Genomic DNA, 27972 nt, shown 5'->3' with positions numbered 1-27972 from the left:
GCGTAACATCTGTGCGTACGCGGTCGTGATTGTGTTGTGAAGATGGCGGAGGGAGAGACAGAGAAGGAATATGCCACAAGAAAAGCTATCGAGCGGCTCCGAGAACGGTTCCAGGAATTGACTACAACACTAAAAGAAAACCTGGAATCACCGTCGGACGCCTCTTTGCGTTTCTGTCAGGAATTCTGCCAGGTCAGCATGTTTTTCCAACAACCCATCCTAGCTGCTTTGCAGCCTTCCATCCAGCTTCCTGGCTGATGATGCGCGTGTACGTTAGCTACAACAATGTAGCTAGCTAGCTAACTCGCGCTAGCCACATCAGAACATATATAAAAACACACACCATTACTCCCTGTTTTACCGTTTGATTATTGTAGTTAGTAAACTATATACATAAGTGTTTTCCGATATGTAGTTTAATCTCTTACTTTGGAATTATATCCTATCATCACTCATTGTCCCCTGCTAGTTGATGTTAGCTAGCTGCTAGATGAATGTTGGCTAGTTAGCGAGTTGATCAGGCTCCTTCATGCTGAGAAGAGATAGCTAGGTTTTGGTGCGAACTTGCACCAGTATTTTAGGTTTTGCACTACACGAAACGTCTTTCATCCATGTAAATGTGCACATTTAACTAGAAATTAAGGCAAATTAACGTTTTTCCATTCGTCCATTGTGTTAGTGGATCAATATTGAGTGTGACTGTAAAAGTATTCTGTATAGGCCTGGCCTACCAAATAGCTAGGTAGTATTTATTTTCATGCAAATCATAGGTTAACTACGTATGCATGGGTTTTAATTGTTAGAAAAGCAATATTAACTCATCAGCCTGTCTGTGGGTAGGTTTATTCTGTTTTGTGTATAGTATGACAAACCTGCTGGGCCTTGTTTGAAACCCCTCCTGTGCGAAGTGATGAATTCATTGATTGATTGATTTTACCCTTATTTTACCCGGTAAGTTGACTCAGAACACATTTTTATAGCAACGACCTGAGGAATAGTTACAGGGGAGAGAAGTGGGGATGAATGAGCCAATTGGAAGCTGGGGATGACTATGTTAGTGATGATGCATGAAGCCCAATCTCATACTATCAGGTCAAATTTGGAGATAAAACTGCAATGGTGGTTAATCATCTGACACAGAGTAGTAAGAATATACACATGAGATAGCCTTGTACCATATATTTTCTTACAAAAAAAATAGGGTTTTCTCTGCAACTGTCTAAAAACCTGGTCACTTCAAGATTGTGTGTTATCAAGTGTTGTGGTTTCAATTATTATAATTTTTTGTACATGTTTTGTGCTGGAGAGGCAATGCATTGAAATACCAAGATAAGCTACATTTAGCAATAGCCTGAGTTGAAGCCTAGCCACACTTTGAAGACCTAGTTACACTTTGAAAGGGCGGTGATATGTGAATGCTTCCATACAGCTCTTATAGGTAGTGTAAAGCAGGGTTTCCCCAACTCGGTCCAGGGGCCTCCCCAGGGTGCACGTTTTTTGGTTTTTACCCTAGCACTACACAGCTGATTCAAATAACCAACTAATTTTCAAGTTTTGATTATTTGAATCAGCTGTGTAGTGCTAGGGTGAAAACTAAAACGTGCACTCAGGGGGGGCTCCAGGACCGAGTTGGTGAAACCCTGATGTAAAGCATAGTACAGAGAATTTTTGGACCAACCTTGGCGATACTTTCTCAATTCCCGACTTGGAAGAAAATATATATTCTAAAGTTATATATTTAGTTGCAGGGGTTTCATTTAAATGTAGAAAATTATTAAATTAATTTTTTGCTCCATGAAGTAATCCAACAGCAGTGTGTGCGCCGCCATCAAATCAAATTTTGTTTCCCACAAGCGCCGAATACAACAGGTGTAGACATTACAGTGAAATGCTTACTTACAAGCCCTTTACCAACAACGCAGTAAAAAAAAAAAAAAGGTGTCTATTTCAAATCTTCTCACATTGATTGAGACAGGTGGGTTTCCACCCCGAAGTACCGCATGTCATGATGACACTCGCCTGTCTCGATCAATGAGAAGATTTAAAATAGACAATATGGCGGCGTACACATTGTTGGATGACTTCATGGAGCTAAAAATCAATTTAATTTAATAACGGAGCCTTTTCTAAATTCAAACGAACCCACTGCAACTAGACATGGACGTTTAGAAGACGTGTTGTCTTCCAAGTCAGGAATTTATGAAGTATCGCCACGCAAAGGTTGGTAGAAAATTATCTGCGCTTTGCTTTACACTATCTACTGTATAATGACTATGGAAGAATTCACATATCACCGCCCTTTCAGAGTGTAGCTATAGAAGAGCCACACTCATTTGAGCAGAGATTAGGCTTCTCCTTGACTGGGAGAAGGGACGACGGACAAGGAAAATATTGTCACTACTTGTAGTATTCAAGCATGTCTTACTCTCAATTGTGAATATTAGGCCTGCATCCTACACTCACTACTGAGTGTGGTTCGGCCTATTGTAGGCTACTGCACGGATTCCAATTGTCCCTCACTATAGCCTTGATTCAGCAGCCCGGCTTAGAAGTCAAAGCAGCGTCCCGTATACTGCTCGTCTAGCAGTGGTGGAAAAAGTTATTGAGTAAAAGTAAAGATACCTTAATAGAAAATGACTCACGTAAAAGTCACCCAGTAAAATTCTACTTGAGTAAAAGTCTAGTAGTATTTGGTTTTAAATATACTTAAGTATCAAAAGTAAAATGATAAATCATTTAAAATTCCTTCTATTAAGCAAACCAAACTGCACAATTGTCTTGTTTTTTAAATTTATGGATAGCCAGGGGCACACTCCAACATTCAGACATAATTTACAAACAAAGCATGTGTGTTTAGTGAGTCCGCCAGATCAGAGGCAGTATGGATGACTAGGGATGTTCTGTTGATAAGTGCGTGAATTGGACCATTTTCCTGTCCTGCTAAGCATTCAAAATGTTACGAGTACTTTTGGGTGTCAAGGGAAACATATGGAGTAAAAAGTAAAATATTCTGAAGGAATGTAGTGAAGTAAAAGTAGTCCAAAATATAAATACCGGTAGTAAAGTATAGTACAGATATCCCAAAAAACTACTTAAGTAGTACTTTACACTGGTGTCGTCTAGCTATGTTGGTTCATCTTACATTTTTAGAAAATTAGACCCTCACAGATGTAAAGAGGTTGTTAGCAGTCCAACAAAGTCTTCATGACATTGGTGATTTATATAAATATTCTGACAGGAGACTGCACTAGGATTTGTATTATTAGCTGTTCTCAATTTGCTATTTTAATGGAATGTAGCGTAATTTACCTAGGAGGACTAATAATTAATGCAATTGTGCAATTACGCTATTTGTATGGTAATTGTTAAGGCGTTGGCTAGTTGAAAAAAGACAAACTCATTTAATAGCAGGCACTAATCAGCTTGCCACACTTCATGCGAGACTCAGAGAGCATGCCATGATTTTGTTTGCAGATCCTTGTGGAACATGCAGGCCGATGGAAGACTGAGGAGGAGCCACTGCCTTTACTGGAGGTGTACACAGTGGCCATACTCAGTTATGCAAAGGCAACCTCCTGTCTCTCCTCCGAATGTGAAAATGTGCCACTCGTACTTGAAAACCTAGCACTGTGAGTACTCAAAGATAACGTCAATATCTGATTTCTATGCATGAATGCTTCATGGAACCAGCTGTGTAGTATTTCAGATGGTCTATGTTGTTACATGACAGTGAGCGTTCCAGTTTGACTAGCGCTAGTGACCAATATAACGGTACCATGCCCCACTAATTTGACAAGATAAATAAATTAGAGCTGTGGCAGAAGGGGGTAGTGCTTCTTTAATTTTAGTAATCTGCACACAACTGTAGCATCATTAGCATGAACCAAAACAAACTCATTGAATGACCCTGTTTTACTTGCAGGAGCTGTATGGAGCTCCTGCTCTCATTGCCTGAGAGTGTCCCTGGTGCCTTATGGGAGGAGTTCCAATCCTCTGTCAAGGTTAGTCTCCAATGCTGCTCTATTTTTCTTTTGCTCAACTTTGCATAGAACAGCAATGTATGTAATGAACCTATAAAAAAAACGTTTGACAATTATCTTTAGAAAAATAATGACTAGGTGACCCAATAAAAGGAAAAAATGAAGCCCTTTATCTGAAACATGCACATATAACAAACCCTGTTTGACATAATTAGATAATCTAGGCCTGTGTTTAAATTATTATTGTTTTTGTATAGCTGAAAAGTTTAAAGTTATATGCTCTCCTTTACAGTCGGCGCACAGCCTTCTGCAAGAACATGGGAACACACAGCTTCACATGCTATCAGCTATGGCACAGGAGCCTGGCGTGTGGACCAACACCACTCTGTGCAGCATTCTGTCTAATGAGATACCTGAAATTGACAGAGGTTAGTTTTAGCCTACCTGTGTTGTTTTTTTTGCAAGAACTTTGTACATGTGAGATGACTGGTTTAAATGTTGTGGTGACCGCTTAGTAGTGCTATCTGTAATAGTGTTCTTTCTCTACTCCCCAGTTCATGAGTTCCTGCAAATGGAAGGTCCCACACTCCTTAATATGCGAATAAAGCACCTTATCAAACAGAATAGAGCAGAGCAAGCAGCTGTCTTAGCGAAGATGTGCTCAGAGTATCCAGAGTACGAAGGAAAAGGGAACTTCAAGCAGACATACCTTGTTTGCCTGTGTATGACAAAAACACAAGAACAACTCATGCAAGAGGTGAGTGGATAGCATTTACATCAAGTCATTTAACAGACAAGTGCCTTCAAAAAAGGGGGCTGAACAAAGGCTTGTCATTTACATTTTAGTCATTTAGCAGACGCTCTTATCCAGAGCGACATACAGTTAGTGAGTGCATACATTTTCGTACTGGTCCCCCGTGGGAATCGAACCCACAACCCTGGCATTGCAAGCGCCATGCTCTACCAACTGAGCCACACTGATGGAGATTTGATGAAGAAATGAAATGACAAAGTCCAGTTTGATAACGATGAATAAAACAATGACCCTGATGGAAAATGATCAACTGTGGGTGGCAATGGAATACCATAATTATGACATGTTTTCTCTGGGCCAGATCGCGCAGGTAGACTGTAAGGATGGATTGGAGATGATTTGTAACCTGGAGTCAGATGGGGATGAAAAAGGAGCCCTTTGTTTGTGCTCTGCATTCCTTGAGCGGCAGCTTCTCCAGGGAGATGTGTATTGTGCCTGGTGAGTACTACCCTCTTTCCATTTAATGTGGATGTGACCAAATGTGTATTTATTTAGTATTTTCTTTCCCGTGGGGTGGGGGTTACAGGTACAATATACAAATTCATATAATTTCATATTCAGTTGGTATTTACCTGAATAAAAAAGAAAAACATTTAGAAAAAAGGTACATAAATACTAAGTAATGATCATATTACAGAGTTAGAAAAGTAGTAGCACATTTAGTATGGAAGGGGAAAAATAGAAGTGAGCCAATCTCCCAATGGATGTCGTATGTTGACGACAAACTGTTATCTCTTGGGCAGACCAATGATGATATACTTTTCTTTTTACAGGGAGCTCACACTATTCTGGAGCAAGCTTTTAATGCGGTCAGAGTCTTCAGCTGATGCATTTCTTGGTCAATGCAGAAAGTTGGTTCTGCTTTCCAGGAGCGTCTGTCATATTCTCTTCCTCATCAAGGTTATCCAATCGGAGGTGAAATTCTTTAATGTGTAAAATTGTATAGGTTACTGCTTGGATATAGCATGTAGCGATTTATATTCTCATGACTGACTTTGGCTTTATTTTTTCTCAGGTCGGAGAAGTGGGACTGCCGGTGTGCATTGAAATGTGCATTCAAGCTCTACAAATGGCATCCAGTGACAACATGGACAGCAGGACCACCATCTGCAAAACGATTTCATGCCTTTTGCCTACTGATTTTGAGGTGAAACGGGCATGCCAACTAACAGAGTTCCTCTTTCAGCCTACTGTGGACTCATATTATGCTGTTGAATCACTCTATAATGAACCTGATGAAAAGCTTGAGGGCGAGAATCTTCCAGTACCCAACTCGCTACGCTGCGAGTTACTGTTGGCCTTGAAGACACAGTGGCCTTTTGATCCAGAGTTCTGGGACTGGAGAACCTTGAAGCGCAATTGTTTGGCGTTGATGGGTGAGGAGGGATCCATCGTGTCATCCATCGACACTCTCAATGACACGGATGAGGGACTTGAGGACGATGCAGCAGAAAAAGGTCCAGAGTTCAAAGACCTTGAGGACTTTATTTTGAACACTACGAATGAATTGAATGAAATTGCAGATGGAAAAGAGAAAAATAGGGAAGCTAAGAAATTGAGGGAGAAAGGGTTTGTATCGGCAAGATTTAGGAATTGGCGAGCATATATGCAGTATTGTGTTCTATGTGACAAAGAGTTCCTTGGCCACAGGATTGTCCGCCATGCACAGAAGCATTTTAAAGATGGGGTCTACACCTGTCCGATTTGTGCTGACAGCTTTGACACTAAGGAGATCCTTGAGCCACATGTAGCGTCACACGTGAAGCAGTCTTGCAAAGAGCGACTTGCTGCTATGAAAGCAACTAGGAAATTGCCCAAGCCAACGCAATCCACCAGTAGTCATTGTAATAATTTTAAAGATGGCGCTGTGGTGAAGCTTGAAGCAGAGACCATTGTCAGCCCAAATGATGCTTATTCTCTGGATGGAAATCGCAAAAGTGCTGAAACGGTCAAAGTCAGTCCTCAAAAGCCTGTACAAACTAAGGTCAGTCCTCCAAAGCCTGTACAAACTAAGGTCAGTCCTCCAAAGCCTGTACAAACTAGATATGAAGCAGAATTTACTGAGGATTGTGTCTGCCCTGTTACATACTGTCAGAAGGTATTCAAGTTTTTTCGGAGTCTTGTAACACATGTAAAAGCCCACAAAAATGACGAGGAAGCAACACGTTTTCTGGAGATACAACGACAGAAGGTTGTGTGTCAGTATTGCCGTCGGCAGTTTGTGAATGCCAGACATCTCAATGATCATTTGAAAATGCACTGTGGCGCTAAGCCATACTATTGCATACAGCTGAATTGCACAGCCAGCTTCCACTGCAATTCGGAACTTCTCATGCACAAAAAACAACACACTGACTTTAAGTCACAGTGTATGTTCCCTAATTGTGGAAGGATTTTCAACGAGGCCTACCTGTTGTATGATCATGAGGCACAACATTACCTTACATTCACTTGCAAAATAGCTAATTGTGGGAATATTTTCTATTCACAGTCCCAGCTAAATTTGCATCAGCAGAACCATGACACTAATGAAATGCCCGTCGCAAGTGAGAACCATCCTGTACCTGAAATGGAACCTTCCACCCAGTGCTCCACTAGGCAAGAGGAAACCTGCTCTGCCTCTGTCAATCTAGATCAGAAGACTGCACAGGATTATGTGACGGAAGAAGTAGTTCAATCAGGTTCGTCAACAGCTCCTGAGAACCCAAACGGCCCAATGAAAATAAAACATTCAGTCGAGAGCATGTTGAGCAGTTCTGTTGTCAATCCCAGAAAGGAGTTTCGGAAGTGTTACGTTCCACTGATCAAAACTAAGCTGGGATTGGAGAATGCAAAACTATCTCCTGCCGTCCCACGCCAAGAAATGATAGCAAATCATGTGGATCCCCAATGTGAAACCAATCTCTTGAAAGAGTGCCCAAAAGAGGAGCTGAATAACATACCAACTGAAGCTGTTCAGAAAGTGTTACCACAGGCCTTTCCTCCACCAGAAATTAAGAGTGAACCCCCATTTATTCTACATCCCTATCAAAACACTCCTGCAATAACTGGTAGAGATGAGGATGAGTATAGTTGTCCACTTGAAGCATGTGACCGCAAATACAGTACCTCCAAAAGTCTCTCCCGACATGTAAAGAAAAACCATCCAGACATTTTTGAAGACTGGAAACTGGCTAAGAAGTACAAGAAAGTTGTCAAAATAACTTCGAGAAAAGTTCCATCTGTGAACAAGACTTCACAGGATCCAGAGGACAAAACATTACTTCATCAAGCACCACTATGCAGAAATACTGGATTACAGCAGTTTGAATATCCGGTGGCATGTTCAAATGTACCTGCAATTTGCCCCGTTTGGGAAACCCCCCCAAACCAGACAGGTCTAATGCAGTCCGAGATGGGTGACGAATGGACATCTACATTGAACAATTGCTATGCAGAGGTCTTCCATCTGAATGAATACCCCAATAAGAGCGTAACTCCTTGGCAATCAGAACCGTATCAACCATTAGAAAGGAGCAGAGAAACCCCCCCAAACCAGACAGGGCTAATGCAGTCCGAGATGGGTGACGAATGGACATCTACATTGAACAATTGCTATGCAGAGGTCTTCCATCTGAATGAATACCCCAATAAGAGCATAACTCCTTGGCAATCAGAACCGTATCAACCATTAGAAAGGGGCAGAGAACATACACCAGCAAATATGCTTGATAGTACCATCCAACCCATTAAATCAGAGTCAAGTCTGATGAATCAGATGTCGGAATATGTGTCAAGCTCTCTTATGCTGGATAATGGAGAACAACACTATGGAATAATTAACTCTGGGGTTAATGTAGATAATGTTGATGTTTCCCTAATGGGAAAACACTATTCCAGTATGTCTACCCAAGAAGGTAACAATTTGTCAGCTGGAGGTTCTCATGCTTCATATGTCCCAAATGAATATGTCCTTAATTCAAGGGCATCAATAGACATTCCAAGCAATGCAGTGAGCCATGATGGTCAAGTAGCACCAAGAAACACAGTGGAGATGACCAACATGGAGGACGTAACCCATCTTCCATCACCCAATTATGAGAATCAGATGAGCAGATCTGTAGATGAAATGATTCTTAGTCCGCATGCTTCTATCCAAAAAGATGTATCGTACAATGAGGACACTCATGCAGAATCTGAAGCTATCCCTGCAGGCGAGAAGATTGCTGATCATGAGATACAGAAAGTCAAACGCTGCAGACTCAGCAAGAGAACGAAATGGCCTGCTATCATAAAGGATGGCAAAGTCATCTGCCGAAGATGCTTTAGAGAATTCTCAAGCACAAAGTCTCTCGGAGGTCATCTTTCAAAACGCTCCCAGTGCAAACCATTAGTTGAAATGGACTTAAAGGCTGATTTGCCTACGTCATTTCTCGACTTTCTCAATGACCCAAATGTTCCTGAAACCGGATCAATATACAACGTACTAAATGGTGAATTCCCACAGGAGGTTGTTGGTAATCTCTCCACACGAAATCCCTCCAATTTGGCACCAAAGGAAACCCAAAAACCACTGGATTCTCAATCATCAAGCACCTTTCCTTCAATTTCGGCCGGTAGACAATCCAAACTCAACCCAAATAAAGCAGAAGTGTGGATAGAATTGAAAGAGTCAAATAATTATGCTGGTAGTCAGCAGAAGGATGAGGAGTCAAATGGCAGTCTTGCTGAAAAAAGGTCAAATGCAACTTCCTTTGCCGCATGTCAAGACGACAAGGTTATAGAAATTCAAAATGCCCTACAAATGTTGGATTTAGTTGAAGCTGCACATGAGAAAAGTTTGCAGGAAAATTGTCCCTCAAAGTACAGTGGCAGCCAAAGCAATACAATCTCAAGCTATAATGTCATGCAAAAAGATAGTGATCAAAGCACGACAACAAAAACGATTGTCAAGAAGGAAGACCAGAATCGTGATAATGGCCCCAAGCCGTTCAAGTGTGAAATGGATTATTGTGAATATGGGTTCATGACAAAAGAGGCATTATTCAGACACCTTGGTAGAGTTCATGATTACACCATTGAGATGATTGAGGAACTCAAGAAAACCCCAGTCAAATTCTCTCCATATCCTTGTTACATTTGCCCGAAAACATTTACCAGAACCACAGGCCTAAGAATTCACTATGAAAAAGTCCACCACCTGACACAGGCAGAGATGAACAAGTTAAAGGTCGGAAATCGCAAAAAAAGGTCAAGCAACACCAATATCGGAACAGAGGTAGAGAGTAGTCATGGAACTGAATCTTCAGTTGTGTCAACTTTCATCAAACAAGAGCCACTTGATATTGACATTGGCTGTCCAATTCAAAGCACAAATCAAGAGGGACATGCACAGTCCTCTGAGGTCATTACAGCAGGAGATGCAGTTCAAGAGGATTCTATGCATCAATTAACAGTTGAGAGAGTGCAATCACCACAAGATACCTTGGAGGACTTGGACAAGTCATTTTACGAATTAGAATCACCATCAAAGACCAGATATACCAAGACTGAGACATTAAAGACAGCCCCACAAATTAACCACACCCCAGTGTTGAAGCAAAAATTCGGTCAAGGTGACACTGTTGAAGAGCCAGAAGCACGTTCCGACGCTAAATCGTTTAGCCATGCAACAGAGGCGACTTCCAGCCAGGCTGTGAAACCCTCACCAGAAAAAGCAAGTTGTTCAAAAAACACAATTTCCAAAGATGAGGTTCATTTCCAAAGGAAAGAAAAGGTTCAGAAAAGGTTGGGGCTTCAACTGTGTGACGCTGACAATTCTTTCAGCCCATATAGGCCCTACCGTTGTGTTCATGAAGGATGCGCTGCAGCCTTTACCATCCAGCAAAATCTGATCCTACACTCTAGGGCTATGCATCAGTCATCCCTTCCCCTGTCTTCAGGAGACCTTGATACTGAAAAGGCTGATATCACTGGTGAACAAGCTGCTGAAGTCAAGAATAATGAAATCCGATGTCAAGTGAAAGACTGTTCAAGGATATTTCCAGGGATTACAACCTTGGTGCAGCATTACCTCTTGCTTCATAAATTCACTCGCGATAAAACCACCGCTATGATGTCAAGCATCAATGTAGGGACATTCCAGTGTGACCGGTCAGAATGTACACTCTCCTTCACCTCTTTGGAGAAATACATTGACCACATAAAAAACTTTCACAAGGAAATAAACATCTCTGAGAGAGGCAGTGTGGATCAGACTTTTAAGTGTGGGTATGATGGCTGTGACCGGGTCTACACTACAAAGTCAAACCTTCTTCGTCATGAGATGAAAAAGCATGATTTAATTTATATTCCCAGAACACAGCAACAGAGAACAACATGCGTCAATCCCAACAATGGCAAAGAGAACATTGAAAACGCAGTCAAATTGAACAAGAAAAACACTAAGAAGAAAGAGGACGGATCGCTCGACCATTGGACTAGCTTTGGAAAACCCTCTCTGAAATCTATGGATGAGGCATCTGCCATGTGCACCAAAAAAGTATCTTTGCAATACCCATGCATGATAAAAGGCTGCGACACAATTGAATGGGCTGAACGGAATATATTCAGACATTACACCACACATGGCCTCACCGAGAAATATATAGAGGATCAGAGAAGCCAGTTCATATTCTGTAAAAAGTACCCACGCTCAAGAGTCAAAGATGCAAACAAATCCGAGGGTATGTCAACAGACTCCTCTGAGGAGACCGACCCTGACGAGGTTGAACCTGAGACTTCAGAGACTAACTGTCAGAGGCAAGAAGCGTTGGATGGTGACATTCAAGCAGAGGCTAAACTGTCAACTGATGAGAGTTCTGAATCCCAGTATCCTACTTCAGAGGTCAAAAAGAGGGGTTGCCCCCGAAAATCAGAGCGGAGAGCATTAGCTTGTCCGGACAGAAGGTTGACTCTGAGAAATCGTCCGGCAGATAAAGTTTACCAGTTGACAGAGGCTTCGGACCAGGGCTCCACCGCTTCTCAAGAGGAAGAAACCAAGGGTGGTGTTGCACTGGACACTTTGCTGAAGTTCCTGGAAACTTCACCATCGACCCACACTCCCAAAAGAAAAATGAGTGGAGGTTCAAGGACTGAGTTGCCATTAAAACGGCAGCGTACCCTTAAGCAGAAGACCGCTAATATTATGTGCGCAACACCTGATGAAGTTATTGGAGCCTGTCAAAACCTTGTAGACTTCAGAAATCCTCAAAATCTTCAATCCGTGAACAATGTGAAGATTGTAATGGACAAAACCTTTTCCGATGGTGCTGATCTTTTGCTAAAGCAACTTCAAGATATGCGACCCATGGTTATAATACAAAAGTGGCTTTATAGTTGATGGATCGCTCACAGCCTGATGCTTTTATTTTCGACTAACTCAGGATTAGAAAAGTAACATGCTGCAAACAGATCTGTTAATATTGTATCAGATATCCAATGGTAAACAGTTTTGACCATTAGACAATTGAAGATGGAGTATTTTCTACTTATGACATGTTATTATTGATTTTAAGTTTGGATAATGTATGTTACTCATATAAGAACCAGGTAATCTGTAGGGAACATAGACTTTAGAACATGTTTGTATTTATGAGGCTTCTAGTACTAAAATTGTTTTTGCTAAATGGATAATTTTAAGGAAAAACAACGTTTTTATATCCCTATGGGATTTTATTTTTTTGTTTGTATTTATTTTATTTTTTAAACACTATCTGTAATATTTACATGTCTTCCACAGTGTTCAATAAAATGTAACTGTTTGCTTTTATGAAACTTGATGTACAGAACTTTGTTTTGCAGGTTGTTATTTATTTACATTCATTCATTACTATAAAGCAACTGTGTGGAGAGCCCATTTGGTGTCATTAAATGTAGCTGGTGGTTTTGACACACACATAATAATAATAATATGCCATTTAGCAGACGCTTTTATCCAAAGCGACTTACAGTCATGCGTGCATACATTTTTGTGTATGGGTGGTCCCGGGGATCGAACCCACTACCTTGGCGTTACAAGCGCCGTGCTCTACCAGCTGAGCTACAGAGGACTACATCAAGTTAAACGCTGCCATAACCCTGACCCTTACTGAACGCATAAGAGCTGACTTTTATTTTGTCATTGATGTATTTATTCAGCACACATGTATTAGTTTGAGCCCTGATTCTGCAGTCCCACCCTTCACATGGCAACTTTTCAGGTCCATACTGATGATGATCAGGTGGTGCTTTGGGTAAGTAATGAAAGTGGTTACAGAGCAGTGGGTTTATGATGACAAAACCAAGGTCAGTAAACACAGTAAAACATTTGATTAAGTAGTGTTTTATTCTGGGATGGTGTAATTTCTGACGCATTTTGGTCTTATTTTGTTATCCCCACCTGTCCCATAAACTAGCAGCCTCTGCGTGGTGTTCAGCCTGTTATGGTTATAACTTGTGGGCCAAATTGGGCGATCCTCTCCCCCTATCGGTCTCCTTGCAACCTGTTCAAGTTCCGCAAGATATTGCAACTCACTGTTGGAGAATTGTGAGCGACATAGCCCAACCGGCCGGCAGATGGCGCTGTTATTCATCTTACGTAGTTTGTCATCAGATGGCAAACGACGTAAAAGGAATAATAGCACCATCTGCCAGGCGTTTGCGCTATGAGCAACACTATTTACACAGTCCATTTGTTTGGTTTTCAATACAAACTTACTCTTAGACAGTACACCCTAGTTTGTTGGTTTGTTTTACAGATGTGCATTAACATGAATCTTTAAACACTCAGCCAACAATACAATTATAATTGAATGAGCTCACGGTCTGTACACAAATTCATATACGTCACAACGGCGGGAACTATTGGAGGAAGTGTGGAATGGTTACATCCGGCTAACAGTTTTTGTTTGTTTCATTCAATCGTTTGGTCAAAGAAGAAATAATATATCTTACAGAAGGTAGTCTGTCTGGGACAGTCACATTTCTGCTGGAAATGACTTCATCGGTGTCAAAGGTAGGCTAAAGACTGTAAATTGTTGAAATGCGATTTCCTTAGCGTATTCTGAGCGAGTGCTGCGTTTATAATCTTGCCACGATGGAAGCTAGCTGGGGGGACGACGACGTTCCAAGGATTCCTAATAGCAAAGAACATAATTTAAGTTATTGCTGGTCAGTCCATTTAAGTGTCCCAATGATCGCGTCATAATATGTATATCCCCCGCTTAGGGTTGCTTTGTGTTCAAGCCCAGTGTCAAAAAGAGAAGGAAGAGTCCAACAGTGGGTGAGTGATCTTATACATAACTAGCTGGGTCGATGGTCATATTTAAACACAGTAATCTATACTTTATTTATTGAAACTGAATATTCAAAGTATCGGGTAGCATTGACTATCAGTGTCAATTGTATCGTGTGTGTGTTCTCCAGAGGATTATTTCACTCATGGCAGTGAGGACACAGAGAACAGCAAACTACGTTTCAGAACCTGTCAGACATTATGGGAGAAAATGAAGGCAGACACCGAGGTGAGAACCTACCTGCATTCAGTTCATCATCCTCCCAACTTTGGGCATTGCCATCATTGTGCTCATGCCAGTCAGCAGGGCCCTGTTCAGGAGGGCGCCACTCAACGGAATGTTCAGACAGACAATCATATCTGTTCAATATAAATATGTCTGTCATGCAGAATAGGGGATTGTGTCAGCTCTACTTGTTACATTATTATATGTAGCGTTGTGAAGATTTCAGCTCACTGAATACACCCCAGATCAAAGTTACGAGCTTTTGTCAGGCATGACAATTTACATTGTTTACTTTCTACAGCTTCTGCAGGATGAGCTGAACAGGAAAATATTAGACAGCCTCTTGGCGTTCATCAGAAAGAGTGTGTCCACTTTCCAGCGTGGCACGGATGACTGGGCGTCGCGTATGAGAGCACACGAGATTCCGACAGCTGCCCTAGTGCTTGGTATGTGGCTCAAAAGACAATTCGCATGCAAAAGTATTTTGGTATGACCAGGGCCCATGATATAGGCCTAAAATTAGTGTATTTTGATAAATGCCAAGGTACAGACTGAGAGATGGCTCTAGTATAGAGAGTTTTGGCTGGAGGAAAAAAGGATGTACCTTACATCCTTCTGTTTGAACATTCTCATAGTGGGATAGAGCTTCACTAAGTAACTCTGCCTGTGTAGGAGTGAATGTGCCAGATCACGGTATGACCTTCCAGAGCCTCTCTGAACAGTTGCAGCAGTCAGTGACTCCCTTTGTCGTCTCCCTACAAGCCACAGAGTGTGCAGGTCAGTCCTATGTGTGTGGTACTTGAGAAATTACCCTAATTTCTATTAGTAATCAACAATGGAATTTGTACAAGTATTATGGCTATTTGAGGTTGGTGTTAGGTAGATTTATTTTGATAATAGGTATATGCATGCCTTTTTGTATTATGACATGTGGATACTACCTACCTAATTCAAATCATAATATTTAAATGTGTTCTGTCCTCAGCCCTGAATCACATGATGCAGAGGGTTCTAGAGAGACTGATGGGTACTAGTGTGTCCGTGGATGATGAGGAAGAGCCTGAGCAGCGCAGTACCATTGTAAACCAGAAGAGGGTGCACTGCTCCCTCAACACACTCTGTGACTGGTACAAGACTGTGACAAAGGTATGTAGCTACTGCACACAAGTAAGGACTATTATGATGATTTAATGTACAACTCCTTACAATTTCTACATTCTGTAAATGCTCATTACAAATCATGAATCTTGTGTAAAAATAATTTGTTCCTCTCAGAAAGCTGCCTCCGGCACCCCAGGCAAAAAGCGTTCTTCCGTTGGCAAAGACATGCAACAGCATCCTCCCATTGTAGTGATCTTCAAAGACCTAGAGGCTTTCAACCCTAGAGTGCTGCAAGACTTCATCCTCATCTGCAGGTAACAGAGCTCTGACCTCCATCTCTGTTAGATTGATTGAATGGGTATATAATTTGAAAATACACTTGTGTGATGGCACCTCTCACATAACTGTTCATGCGCTACATGCTGCATAATCTCCCCGTTCTCTTCAACAGTCGATACGTTGAACAGCTTCCTCTGATGTTCGTCTTTGGCATCGCCACGTCTCCCAGCACCATTCAACACATGCTGCCCCATTCCGTGTCCTCTCTGCTGGGCATCGAGCTCTTCCAGTCCCTGTCCTGCACCCAGCACCTGGCCACTGTCATAGACAAGGTAGGTACTGTGGTCTGTAGCCACCATGGATCCATCCATTCACTGTGAATGTAGTTGTATTCGGCACATAGTGAGCATATTTGTCTGTGCCCTATTCCTAAAACCCAACAGGGTTCTGAAGTTGCAGTTGAATACCAACTTGAGATCAACGTGCATAACAAACATTTTCACTCAAGACCCCCATTAATGACATGTCTTGAGTTACTCATGTTTATCTCAAGTTAGGATTCAGACTTTAGTTTGAGTATTGCTTTTCCTCTCTGTGTCTCCAGGTGATCCTAACTTCCCAGTTTCCCTTCAAGCCCAGTGGCAAGGTACTGCAGGTGCTGGTCAGCATCTTCCTCTACCACGACTTCTCTGTACGCAACTTCATCAAAGGCCTGCAGGTGAGGACTGCCCTCTGATTGTTGGGGTGACTATTCTAGGACTGTGTTGGAGAATGAGCATTCTCCTTTAACTGATGTTTAACTGACTGAACACACAATGTTGATTGTGCTCTGCACCGGCTTTCAAAGACTAACTTTGAGATGTTTGCTGGATGTAGTATTTTGGACTGTGTATTCCTGTGAATTTCTTAGTTCCCTTATTTTTTGCATTGCTTGTTCTTAAGTTTGTGTGTGTTGACCATGGGGGCCCCTCCGCAGTTGGCGCTACTGGAGCACTTCCACAGCCAGCCTCTGAGCGTGCTGTGCTGTAAGAAGGAGGAGGCCCTGGGCCACGCCACTGAGCTCAGCCACCGGGATGTAGAGAGGATCCAACAGCTGCCCTCCTTCATGAGGTGACCATCACACACACTCTTCTACCCATATGATGGTGGATAACGTTATTAGAATGTTGTGTGATTTGTCTGTATAAAAACGTGTTGATGTTTAGTGTTTACCTCACCTTTCCTCTAGGTATGTAGAGAAGCAGGGTCCCCAGGAGCAAGTGGAGCTGTTGACCAGTGACAACCATGTGAAGGTAAATATTATTGAGTGCTGTCGAGAGGTTCTGAACAGTATATTGCCATGACTGAATTATGAGCTTACCAAAATGTATTGCCATTGGTCTTGAGTGATTGCGTGTCCTGCCACTCCTTTTAGGAAGTGTGTCAGAAACTGCTGAAAGATCTTCGCAAATACCACAAGAACTACTACCCCATTCTGAGGTGTCTCCACGTTCTGACAGCTTCTCTACCCAAATACCCTCTGGGGAAACAGGTTGGAACATTTTGTTTGTCAAGGTTGCCATTGAAATAATACATCATACGTTAGGAATGGAATTGTAGAGCATGGCACGGACTGTCTCACCTGTTCCACATATGCCTCTATTTTTAGATAAGAGAGCTGCACATATCCTGTCTGGAGAAGAATGTATGGGAGAATGAAGAGTATGTGTCTGCCATGCAGCTTCTGAGGTGATAAAGGAGTTTATAGATTTATTCATTCCAAAGTCATTGTTTAAAGTTGATATAAAGCATAAACATTGCTTTGCAAAACAACGTTATATTCGCTATCATATACTCTGTTACCTGCTAAGATAAAGTTCAGTTTGTTTGCTCTCCTTTTGTCAACACTCAACTTTTCACCCCAGGATGATGGCTAAAGACGAGCTCATCTCAGCGCTGCAAAAGTGTGCTGAGATCCTGAAACATGGCAAGACAAAGAAAATGGGGGCTGCACTGTTCCAACTGAATGATTTACTCGCCAAATTTGACCAGCCAGACGGTAAGTAGCGATGATGGCTGTAACAGTTTCCCATTTCACCAAATGTATTTCGGACCCGTTGAAATAGCCGACTTGAAATGTGCTTCTCTTTTGCCCCATCAGATGCTGCTGAGAGTGCAGCTGGGGAGGACCTCACTTCCCCAGGGAAAGGCCTCCAGAAGAAAACAGACCTGTTCCAACTGCAAAAGGTAATAACTTTCTGCCATAACGAATAGTTATTTTGCTCAAAGAAATGGTTTCATACACTTCTGATGTATAATGGATCTACGCCTCTCTAAAACATGTGTATTCTATGTAGTGCTTGTGATATGAAGGGCCTCTCAGCATGGACTCTCCTCCCCTTTTTAGACTCTACTGGAGATGAAGAAATCTCGAAGAACCAAGAAAATGAGCCAGTTTGAGATACTCCGAGACCAAGCCCTGGAGTTCATTGACAGCCTTGTGAGGTGAGAGGTGACATTTTTAAGGTGAAGTAGTATACAGTAATGATACAACCCAATCAATTGACTGATTCAACAGTGGCTGGATAGATTACGTTCATTCTTTTAGATGAGCTCGGTGTAAATGGATGGCACAGTATTTGACGGTGCTGCTTACCTTTGTGTGTTCTCAGGTCCCACCTGGCCCCACCCGAATCACAACCGCTGTACGAGGTGTGCTACTACAGCTCCTCTGCTGTCCTGAGACGCCACCTCAACGCCACGCCACGCACCTCCATCCAGACCGCCCTCAGCAACCCCTACCACTACCTGAAAGTAAATAGCTCCCCTGAGAGGCTGTCTCAATAACATCTAGTGAACACCGTTCCTTGTATCCTAATCTGCACCAATCTGTAAAGATTTGATAGGTGTAAGCAATATGGTGGACTGCCATTATTGGCCTTACTTTTACCTGTTCGCAATTGTTTCAGATCGGTGCAGATGAAAGAAAGGGAATGCGATAAGCCTGCCTTTTTAGAAAACTCAGCCAAAGCGTATAGTGTTAAACAGTAGCTGATACTGATGCTAATCTGTGGTTCAGAATGAAAACCTGCGGACCGAGGACGGGACAGTCTCCAATGCTGCTCCTGACATCTGCATTGTGTACAAACTACATCTGGAGTGTGGGAGACTCATCAACCTGTATGACTGGCTGGAGGTAGGTTTAAAAAAGGTTTTAATAAAGAATGAAATGAAATACCATTATTGGTATCATATACACTGAGTGTACAAAACATTATGAACACCTGCTCTTTCCATGACAGACTGACCAGGTGAAAGCTATGATCCTGTATTGATGTCACTTGTTAAATCCTCTTCAATCAGTGTAGATGAAGGGGAGGAGAGAGGTTAAATAATATTTTTTAAGCATTGAGACGTGGATTGTGTGTGTGCCATTCAGAGGGTGAATGGGCAAGACAAAAGATTTGTGTCTTCGATTGGGGTGTGGTACTAGGTGCCAGGCGCACCGGTTTGTGTCAAGAAATGCAACACTGCTGGGTTTGTCACGTTCAACAGTTTACCATGTGTATCAAGAATGGTCCACCACCCAAAGGACATCCAGCCAACTTGACACAACTGTGGGAAGCATTGAAGTCAACATGGGCCAGCGTCCCTGTGGAAGGCTTTCGACACCTTGTAGAGTCCATGGCCAGACGAATTGAGGCTGTTCTGAGGGTAAAAAGGGGGTGCGTTTGTACACTGTATATATCTCTGGGTTTATACCTCTGTAGAAAAATATATGCCTTGCCTGCTTGTATATTGAATGAGACAAACTGAGTGAGTGAATTGTTATGCATTTGCAGGCTTATGCTACTGTGGTCTCGGCTGCAGAGGGCAAGGATCCTGACTCTGCGGACTATGGCAAAGTGGACGAACTCAAACAGTATCCTTTAATTGTTGGATGTCTTAAAATGCTTCTTTGTGATGCATTTTGAATATGTGGTAAGATGTTTAATAAAACAAGCACTGCATGGGGGCGTCAGGTAGCAATCAAAAGGTTGCTGGTTCAAATGGCCAAGCCAAAGAATCTGTTGATTTTTGCCCTTGAGCAAGGCACTTAACCCTAATTGCTCCTGTAAGTCACTCTGGATAAGAGCGTCTGCTACAGTGGCTTGTGAAAGTATTCACCCCCCTTGGCATTTTTCCTATTTTGTTGCATTACAATCTGGAATTAAAATTGATTTATTGGGGGGGGGTTGTATAATTTGATTTACACAACATGCCTACCACTTTGAAGAAGAAATAAGACCAAAAAAACAGAACTTGAGCGTGCATAACTAAGTCAATACTTTGTAGAGCCACCTTTTGCAGCAATTACAGCTGCAAGTCTCTTGGGGTATGTCTCTATAAGCTTGGCACATCTAGCCACTGGGATTTCTGCCCATTCTTCAAGGCAAAACTGCTCCAGCTCCTTCAAGTTGGATGGGTTCTGCTGGTGTACAGCAATCTATGTCATACCGCAGATTCTCAATTGGATTGAGGTCTTGGCTTTGACTAGGCCATTCCAAGACATTTAAATGTTTCCCCTTAAACCACTTGAGTGTTGCTTTAGCAGTATGCTTAGGGCCATTGTCCTCCTGGAAGGTGAACCTCCGTCCCAGTCTCAAATCTCTGGAAGACTGAAACAGGTTTCCCTCAAGAATTTCCCTGTATTTAGCGCCATCCTTCAATTCTGACCAATTTCCCAGTCCCTGCCAATGGGAAAAACATCCCCACAGCATGATGCTGCCACCACGCTGATGGTGTTCTCGGGGTGATGAGAGGTGTTGGGTTTGCGCCAGACATAGCGTTTTCCTTGATGGCCAAAAAGCTCAATTTTAGTCTCATCTGACCAGAGTACCTTCTTCCATATGTTTGGGGAGTCTCCCACATGCCTTTTGGCGAACACCAAACATGTTTGCTTATTTTTTTTGTTTAAGCAATGGCATTTTTCTGCCCACTCTTCCGTAAAGCCCAGCTCTGTGGAGTGTACGGCTTAAAGTGGTCCTATGGACAGATACTCCAATCTCCGCTGTGGAGATAACTTCAGGGTTATCTTTGGTCTCTTTGTTGCCTCTGATTAATGTCCTCCTTGCCTGGTCTGTGGGTTTTGGTGGGTGGCCCTCTCTTGGCAGGTTTGTTGTGGTATCATATTCTTTCAATTTTTTAATAATGGATTTAATGGTGCTCCGTGGGATTTTCAACGTTTCTGATATTTTTTTATAACCCAACCCTGATCTGTACTGTTTGGAGAGCTCCTTGGTCTTCATGGTGCCGCTTGCTTGGTGGTGCCCCTTGCTTAGTGGTGTTGCAGACTCTGGGGCCTTTCAGAACAGGTGTGTGTGTGTGTGTGTGTATATATATATGTGTATGTGTGAGAGAGATTGCACACAGGTGGACTTTATTTAACTAATTATGTGACTTCTGAAGGTAATTGGTTGCACCAGATCTTATTTAGGGGCTTCATAGCAAAGGGGGTGAATACATATGCACGTACCACTTTTCCGGTATTTTTTATTTTTTTTTAGAATTGTTTGAAATAAGTTTTTATTTTTTATTTTAATTCACCAATTTTGACTATTTTGTGTATGTCCATTATATGAAATCCAAATAAAAATCCATTTAAATTACAGGTTGTAATGCAACAAAATAGGAAAACGCCAAGGGGGATGAATACTTTTGCAAGGCACTGTAAATGACTAAAGTAAAATACTCTGAATAGACAAGTATCCTATCATAAGCACTTTCAATTTAACTGGTATGCAACTCAATATTAGGAAGGTGTTCTTAATGTTTTGTACAGTGTATTTTCACCCATCAGACTATTCTCAATTTAATAATAGCAGCTGAGAAATTAATATAGTAGCAGCTGGGATCCTCCTCTTTTTAGTGGCAACCATCAAAACTCTTCTTTCACACGGGATTGCATATAGAAATGTCTGGGCTTATAAGAACACTTATTTCACTCCATGCATCAACCACTGTTTGAGGAGCATGCAGCCTCTTGCTGCGCGACAGGTGATATTCCGCCAAAATTCTATATGCCATGGGCTCTCCAACCCTGTTCCTGCAGCTACCCAATGCTTAATTTTGGAAACCAAGTGAAATCTGTTCGGGAACATCGGTAGTAACATGTTTTCACAAAACACATTTTATTAAACTGTTGACAGCCCCTCTCTCTGTGCGCTCGAGAAAGGAATGAAGGAGAGCACGGTGGTGAGATATTCTGTTGCTGAAGGTAATGTCAGCCTATTATGAAAATATAAAACAATGCCCTATTACTAGGCTAATCCAAATCAAATACACTATAATTGTAGGTTAACTCTAAGCCGCCCTGCACAATCAATGAACCAACAGCCTAGGCCTATATGTTCTCCCAGACTCATGGATAGAACATTTGGAGTGTACCAACAGCCTAGGCCTATATGTTCTCCCAGACTCATGGATAGAACGTTTGGAGTGTAGCGTAAGGGCCATCTAGTATGCATAATACAGTTTACGCTCAAAAGCCATTACTAGAATTAGTTTGATATTGGAGTATAGGCTAGACCAAATATGTGCAAAAGACAACTTCAGTCTTTTTGTATTACTTTTCTGCATGTGTAATATGCTGTAGGCTATGTATTGTATAACGGCACAATCATTATTTTAATTACTTTTTTGGGGGGCAGGGGGGCTCAGGCATATGTGTGTGCATAAGCTCTAATATGCATGTTTTTGAATTAATCATCACCTTAGAAAGCGCTGTTCATTTCGTTGTATTAAGGCTTTGAAACAACATCCAAAACGATCATGTTTCAACCTGTTGAACTTTTCTTAAAATTAATCTATCACAGTGAGATGTGAGTTTTAAAAGCTTGATTCTGTTTTCATGATAAGTGTTTGTTGTTATTTTCGATTGTATTTGCATTGATGTCAGAGTGGTTAGAGGGACAATAGTGCCGAGGACCAGGCCATTAGTGACTTGACGGTCGATAAGGAGTTGGGTACTACCAATGCATGTCCAGAGTGCATAAGAGGAAATTACTGTGATTTAACAGTCAAGTGGCAGTAATACGGTCACTGCAACAGCCCTACTGGTACCATTTACAAAATACTTTTCCTACCACAGGTCCTCTCCCATAGCCTAGATAAATGATTACGTTCTGCTTTTTCACATTGTTCCTCAACTCCTTCAAGTGCTCGTTTTATTCAGGCCGTATCTGAGCTGGAGTTCCTGGGATTCATCAAATCCACCAAGCAGAAGACGGACCATGTATCGCGACTGACCTGGGGAGGCTGCTGATTCACTGTCTGGGAACTTGTGCTGTATGGTATGTGTCAATTGTTTTTGAATAAAAATGTGATTTCAATTGAGTACCGTGATTTGCTCATCAGTGTGCTCTTAAAAGGTGTGAAAATGCAAATATGTTTACAGCTTATTCCAGTAACACACACACTCAAAGAGAAGTGTATGTAATATTATATGAAACACCATCAGTCTTACCAAGTAGCAGTATCACAAATGAAGTTCTCAGGGGTGCATTCATTTGTAAAGATGCAATGGGAACAGATTGGTCCTCATGCGGTGGAAGAAAATGGGTGACGAAACCGTTGCGACTGGATCATTCCAACACTTCAGGGCCAAATCAAAGATTAAGTGTTAACTGGGACTTGGTAACTCCATAGTGGTGGCAGGGAGCCAAGTTGTGGTGCAATGCCAGAAATGACTTGAGTTGATAGATCCCGCTGATATCGTAGGTATTTTATAATTATGTACTTGATTACTCGTTAGCGTTTTAACATCAGTCAGTGTTTCCCCAAGGTGGCAAAGTTAATTGCAGTTTCAAAGCTAATTTCCTGCAATTCCACTCATTTTGCCATGGGGCTGAGAGAAAATATGCAGTTTTAAAGCTAATTTCCTGCAATTGTACACATTTTGCCTTGTTCTTATGCTATATTAGTGACTCAATCAATGGAGGCCCCATTCAATTTTTTGGTGCTTGTTAGTTGTCAAAGATGTAGTTATATTTAAAATAAGTGTGCCATTATCTTCTACATATTTTCTGGTTTTAGTCACTTATGTTTACACTGAAAACGTTTTACCATCCCAAAAATGTTCTACAATTAAATGTATTGCTTTGTCCTCTTTTCTTTAAAGAGCTACTGAACATGCCGATTGGCACAAGTTTTTCTGTTGCTCATTAGGAAAACAATTATTTCAGTCTTGAAGGTGTGTTTCCTGACCGATTCCACGTTTGGTTAATGAGGTTTCAAATAAAATGTTATTGGTCACATACACATTTTTAGCAGATGTAGCAATGCTTCTGTTCCTAGCTCCTACAGTACAGTAGTATCTAACAATTCACAACAAAACACACCAATCTAAAAGTAAAAGAATGGAATTAAGAAATATATAAATATTAGGACGAGCAATGTCGGAGTGGCATTGACTAAAATACAGTAGAATAGAATACAGTATATACATATGAGATGAGTAAAGCAGTATGTAAATATTATTAAAGTGGCCAGTGATTCCATGTTTGTATATAGGGCAGCAGCCTCTAAGGTGCAGGGTTGAGTAGCCAGGTGGTAGCCGGCTAGTGATGGCTATTTAAGTCTGATGGCCTTGAAATAGAAGCTGTTTTTCAGTATCTTGGTCCCAACTTTGATGCACTTATACTGACCTCGCCTTCTGGATGATAGCGGGGTGAACAGGCTGTGGTTCGGGTGGTTGATGTCCTTGATGATCTTTTTGGCCTTCCTGTGACATTGGGTGCTGTAGGTGTCCTGGAGGGCGGTAGTTTGCCCCCGGTGATGCGTTGGGCAGACCGCACCACCCTCTGGAGAGCCCTGCGGTTGCAGGTGGTGCAGTTGCCGTACCAGGCGGTGATACAGCCCGACAGGATGCTCTCAATTGTGCATCTGTAAAAGTTTGAGGGTCTTAGGGGCCAAGCCAAATTTCTTCAGCCTCCTGAGGTTGAAGAGGCGCTGTTGCGCCTTCTTCACGGCACTGTGTGGGTGAACCATTTCAGATTGTCAGTGACGTGTACGCCGGTGTGACGTACAGATGTTCCAAACTCTGTTTTAGACGAGACTATGACCAAATTATCATATTTACACTTAGTCAATTTTGACACTAGAATAACTGTTTGATTCATATTGATACCACATAGGCCGTTTTCAAAGTCAGTCGCACTTTAATTTGCAGTGGCGGCCACAATTTAACCGCCGCTTCTAAATGCGTATAGGGGAAACACTGGTAGTACTTGAGTTAATTAGAGCATTACCCTGTTGTGACAGCATGACACTTTGAAATCATAAGTCTTAAAACATTTTATTGTTTGGTTTTCCACTAAGTACATAGGTTTGAAAGTAATACCAGGAAAACAAAAATGTCCAAATAAAATAAACATTTTGAAAGGGAAAAAAAATCAACAGAATTAAATTTACACTTTGTAAAGTCCCATACAAAAAAGTAACTGGGGCATCTACAAATTCTCTTCTCCAAACCATATTAACCTGCATCTTCCACTTGCTCATAGATTGACCAGCAAACCTTACATGGATTTCTACATTGCTTTATCATTGTGTGTGTGTGTGTGTAACAAAGAAATAAAACAATGAATAATGTTTGGAATTCCTTGTAAGAGTGAGGCCTTATCGATACAAGTACAGCAGGAGAAACATAGGCCCACTGGTAGAGGGTCTATACATTTACATTAGGAAGCACCTAGCTGCTTGCGAGAGAGAGTGATAGCCACTGACAACGGCTTATAAACCTTTGCCCAAAGGAGAAATATGGCACAGTAAGAAAAGTTTCATTAAACCAACTGAATCTCTTGCGGTGATTTCCAAAGATTTAAACTCGACAGCTTGCGGCAACAGGTCACCTGGCAGTCTGGGTCGCTTTCAGGAAACATCTGGAAAAGGGATAAAAAGAAAAGAGAAAACCAGCCATGTTACTATAACTTTTAGGTTTTCCATTCAAGTGTAACAGTAGCCTTCTTGCATTCAGCAATTGAATGGTACATGCACTGAGAATCTTCTAAAAAAGAGGAGAAAAATAAACTCACAGCTTGCAGGTTGCTCTCCAAATCTTCGCATCAACTGGTCATGTGTAAACTTCACAAAAGTGTCATATTGTTCTGTAATAGAAACGTGGGAGGAAAGGGAGGGGTTTAATTTGTCTCTAACTGTAAAAATCACATACCACCATATGCTGCACTTTCTGAATTGTGTATTTTGACTGTACACACCTGCCAACTTGGAAGTCATGGTCTCCTCATATTCCTCCCGAACTTTATCTTCACGCTCCTTCAGTAGACGTTCACAAATCATTCCAACTTGTCTAAGAGTAAATAAGGGCTGTTCTTTCCTTGATGGAGAAGAACCTCCAGCCGATGTGCCTGCAGAGGACATGAGGAGAGCAATTAGGTAATTTGCATGTTGGAGGGAAAAGGGAGTTTAGTTTCTTTAGTTCATCATGTACTCTGGATCTCCCCTCACCAGGGTTTAGGGTCTGGGCTGTTCAATTCCGGTCCTGGAGGGCCGAAACACTTCTGTTTTTTTGTTTCTACCTGGTAGTTAATTGCACTTACCTGGTGTCCCAAGTCTGAATCAGTCCTTTAGCAGGACAAGATGAAAACGAGAAGTGTTTCGGCCCTCAAAGACCGACATTGAACCTTGCAAGGCTAACAGTATAGGCTAACAGTACACTACAACAAACCTGGCATACTGGATGCACTAAGAGGGGGTGGAGACTCTGGGGAGTAGCAACCCTCTGTCTGTTGGTAAACGACATCAATGTGTTTTCTCTTCTGAATGCGCTTGTACTCCTGCTTGATGTTGTTCAGAATTTGTTCTTGAATGATATAGTACACAGCATGGGTCAAAATTATTCAGGGAGGAAGTTAGTCAAACAACTTGTCACATCTAATGGAGGCCTCACGTTACAGTGCAATCCTTATAGCTACTCTTATGCTGTGTAACACAAAAAGGGCCAGTACCAAGCCGATATCATGGAAAGATCAATTGCATACTCCTCGCGTCCTCTCTACTTGTGTCCTTCTCAAAACCCACTGGATGAGAAAGTGCGGTTCCAGAGGTTGCGAGGAGTATGCAATTGAGATCTTCCCAATGTCAACATGCCATGTCAACGTCATGTTATCTTTTCAAGATAGGTAGATATGCTGCAATTACACGAGCATCTAACTATTGGCTAACATCTAGCATGGTCTTGTAAAATAGCATGCCAAGTTAAGAGTTTGCTGGCCATGCAGAAAGCTAGCACACTGGCCTGGCTAGCTAACGTTAGATGTCTGGTACCAAGTTGGGTTTTTCCGGTAAGTTAGCTAACTAGCTAACGTTACTTACCAGCTGATAGTCTTGACGACACCTCTCCAAATGGTGACGGCTCCATGCGAAGGTATTTCCGTGGGGATGATGGGGAAACCGGGATACACCTTCTCCTTTTAGGCGACGTCGGACTCATCAATGGATCAAACTCCATGGTCCTTTTCAGGGTCGCTCCACACGCCATGATTTTAATCTAAGGAGGGTCCAGCTACAAAGACCGGACGAGGAACAGTGACAGTATAGTATCTAATGCGAAACACAAAAGAAAATGGCTTTCTAGCTTGGAAGGAGCTTATCCTGATTATGGCTTTTCAGCTAGCTGGCTAGTTAGCTAACTTTGCAACTTCGACAAGTCCAGGAAGGAGTCTTGCAACTGTTGTTGGCTACCGTTAGCTAACGTACAGTAACGTTATTAGGTTAAGCTAGCGTTAGCCAACCAAATCAAATGAAAACAAATTCCCACCTTTCCGGGGAAAAGTTGTCCTCCTATCCTATCCGACGCCCGTGTATCTTTGACTTTGTTTCACTTATATCTTACCTATCTTATCTCTGTTTGGATGTCCTTAGCTAAGTTATAAATTCAGACGAAGTTATAACAGCCTGCCTACCAGCTTGAAAGCCAGCTAGCTTCTTGTTTTTGATCTCCGAGCCGTCTGGTTCTCATGTTGATGACGTCCAAACAAATTGAGCTCATGCCGGGTGGGCATGCGCTGATGATGGTGGGATTTGTAGTGCAGTCAAGACAGTTTGTGTGGTTCGGAATCACATTATACATGTACCGGTAATCATTTTGCGCTGCTATCATTTTGCGCTGCTATATCTATATACATCAGTAGTAGGCCTATTCTTCATACACATTATTGTTACATTCTTGGAGATTCATGTATTCTGTTAGCCTTTGCCACTTTATTCTGTTCTGCAAATGCATGGGCCCATAATGTAAAAT

General features: G+C 41.9%; 3 protein-coding genes across 3 annotated transcripts; 2 read left to right on the top strand and 1 right to left on the bottom strand.

The window, feature by feature from the left end:
• Nucleotides 1-19: 19 nt before the first annotated feature.
• On the top strand, nucleotides 20-12579 carry LOC311146107 (zinc finger protein 292-like). The gene is made up of 8 exons (XM_084182576.1): nucleotides 20-192; nucleotides 3475-3629; nucleotides 3923-4001; nucleotides 4273-4408; nucleotides 4535-4737; nucleotides 5096-5232; nucleotides 5568-5709; nucleotides 5810-12579. The coding sequence occupies exons 1-8, from the start codon at nucleotides 43-45 to the stop codon at nucleotides 12152-12154; spliced, it is 7347 nt and encodes a 2448-aa protein (XP_084038702.1). The 5' UTR covers nucleotides 20-42; the 3' UTR covers nucleotides 12155-12579.
• Nucleotides 12580-13658: 1079 nt separating this feature from the next.
• LOC311145693 (origin recognition complex subunit 3-like) lies at nucleotides 13659-23045 on the top strand. The gene is made up of 20 exons (XM_084181953.1): nucleotides 13659-13807; nucleotides 14020-14074; nucleotides 14218-14315; nucleotides 14614-14758; nucleotides 14985-15089; nucleotides 15298-15458; nucleotides 15588-15727; nucleotides 15865-16024; nucleotides 16297-16410; nucleotides 16669-16802; nucleotides 16921-16984; nucleotides 17107-17223; nucleotides 17341-17420; nucleotides 17597-17730; nucleotides 17833-17918; nucleotides 18079-18176; nucleotides 18344-18485; nucleotides 18751-18867; nucleotides 19514-19593; nucleotides 22869-23045. Exons 1-20 carry the CDS (start codon nucleotides 13787-13789, stop codon nucleotides 22972-22974), a joined length of 2157 nt encoding a protein of 718 aa, XP_084038079.1. The 5' UTR covers nucleotides 13659-13786; the 3' UTR covers nucleotides 22975-23045.
• Nucleotides 23046-24989: 1944 nt separating this feature from the next.
• On the bottom strand, nucleotides 24990-27703 carry LOC311146014 (akirin-2-like). The gene is made up of 5 exons (XM_084182449.1): nucleotides 27045-27703; nucleotides 26398-26532; nucleotides 25928-26077; nucleotides 25745-25816; nucleotides 24990-25591 (listed from the first exon to the last, which is right to left on the bottom strand). The coding sequence occupies exons 1-5, from the start codon at nucleotides 27208-27210 to the stop codon at nucleotides 25581-25583; spliced, it is 534 nt and encodes a 177-aa protein (XP_084038575.1). The 5' UTR covers nucleotides 27211-27703; the 3' UTR covers nucleotides 24990-25580.
• Between the last annotated feature and the right edge of the window lie 269 nt (nucleotides 27704-27972).

The sequence above is a fragment of the Coregonus lavaretus genome (assembly GCF_964263955.1).
Source record: "Coregonus lavaretus genome assembly, chromosome: 18".
NCBI lineage: Eukaryota > Metazoa > Chordata > Actinopteri > Salmoniformes > Salmonidae > Coregonus > Coregonus lavaretus.
This window is presented reverse-complemented; position numbering and strand designations above follow the sequence as displayed.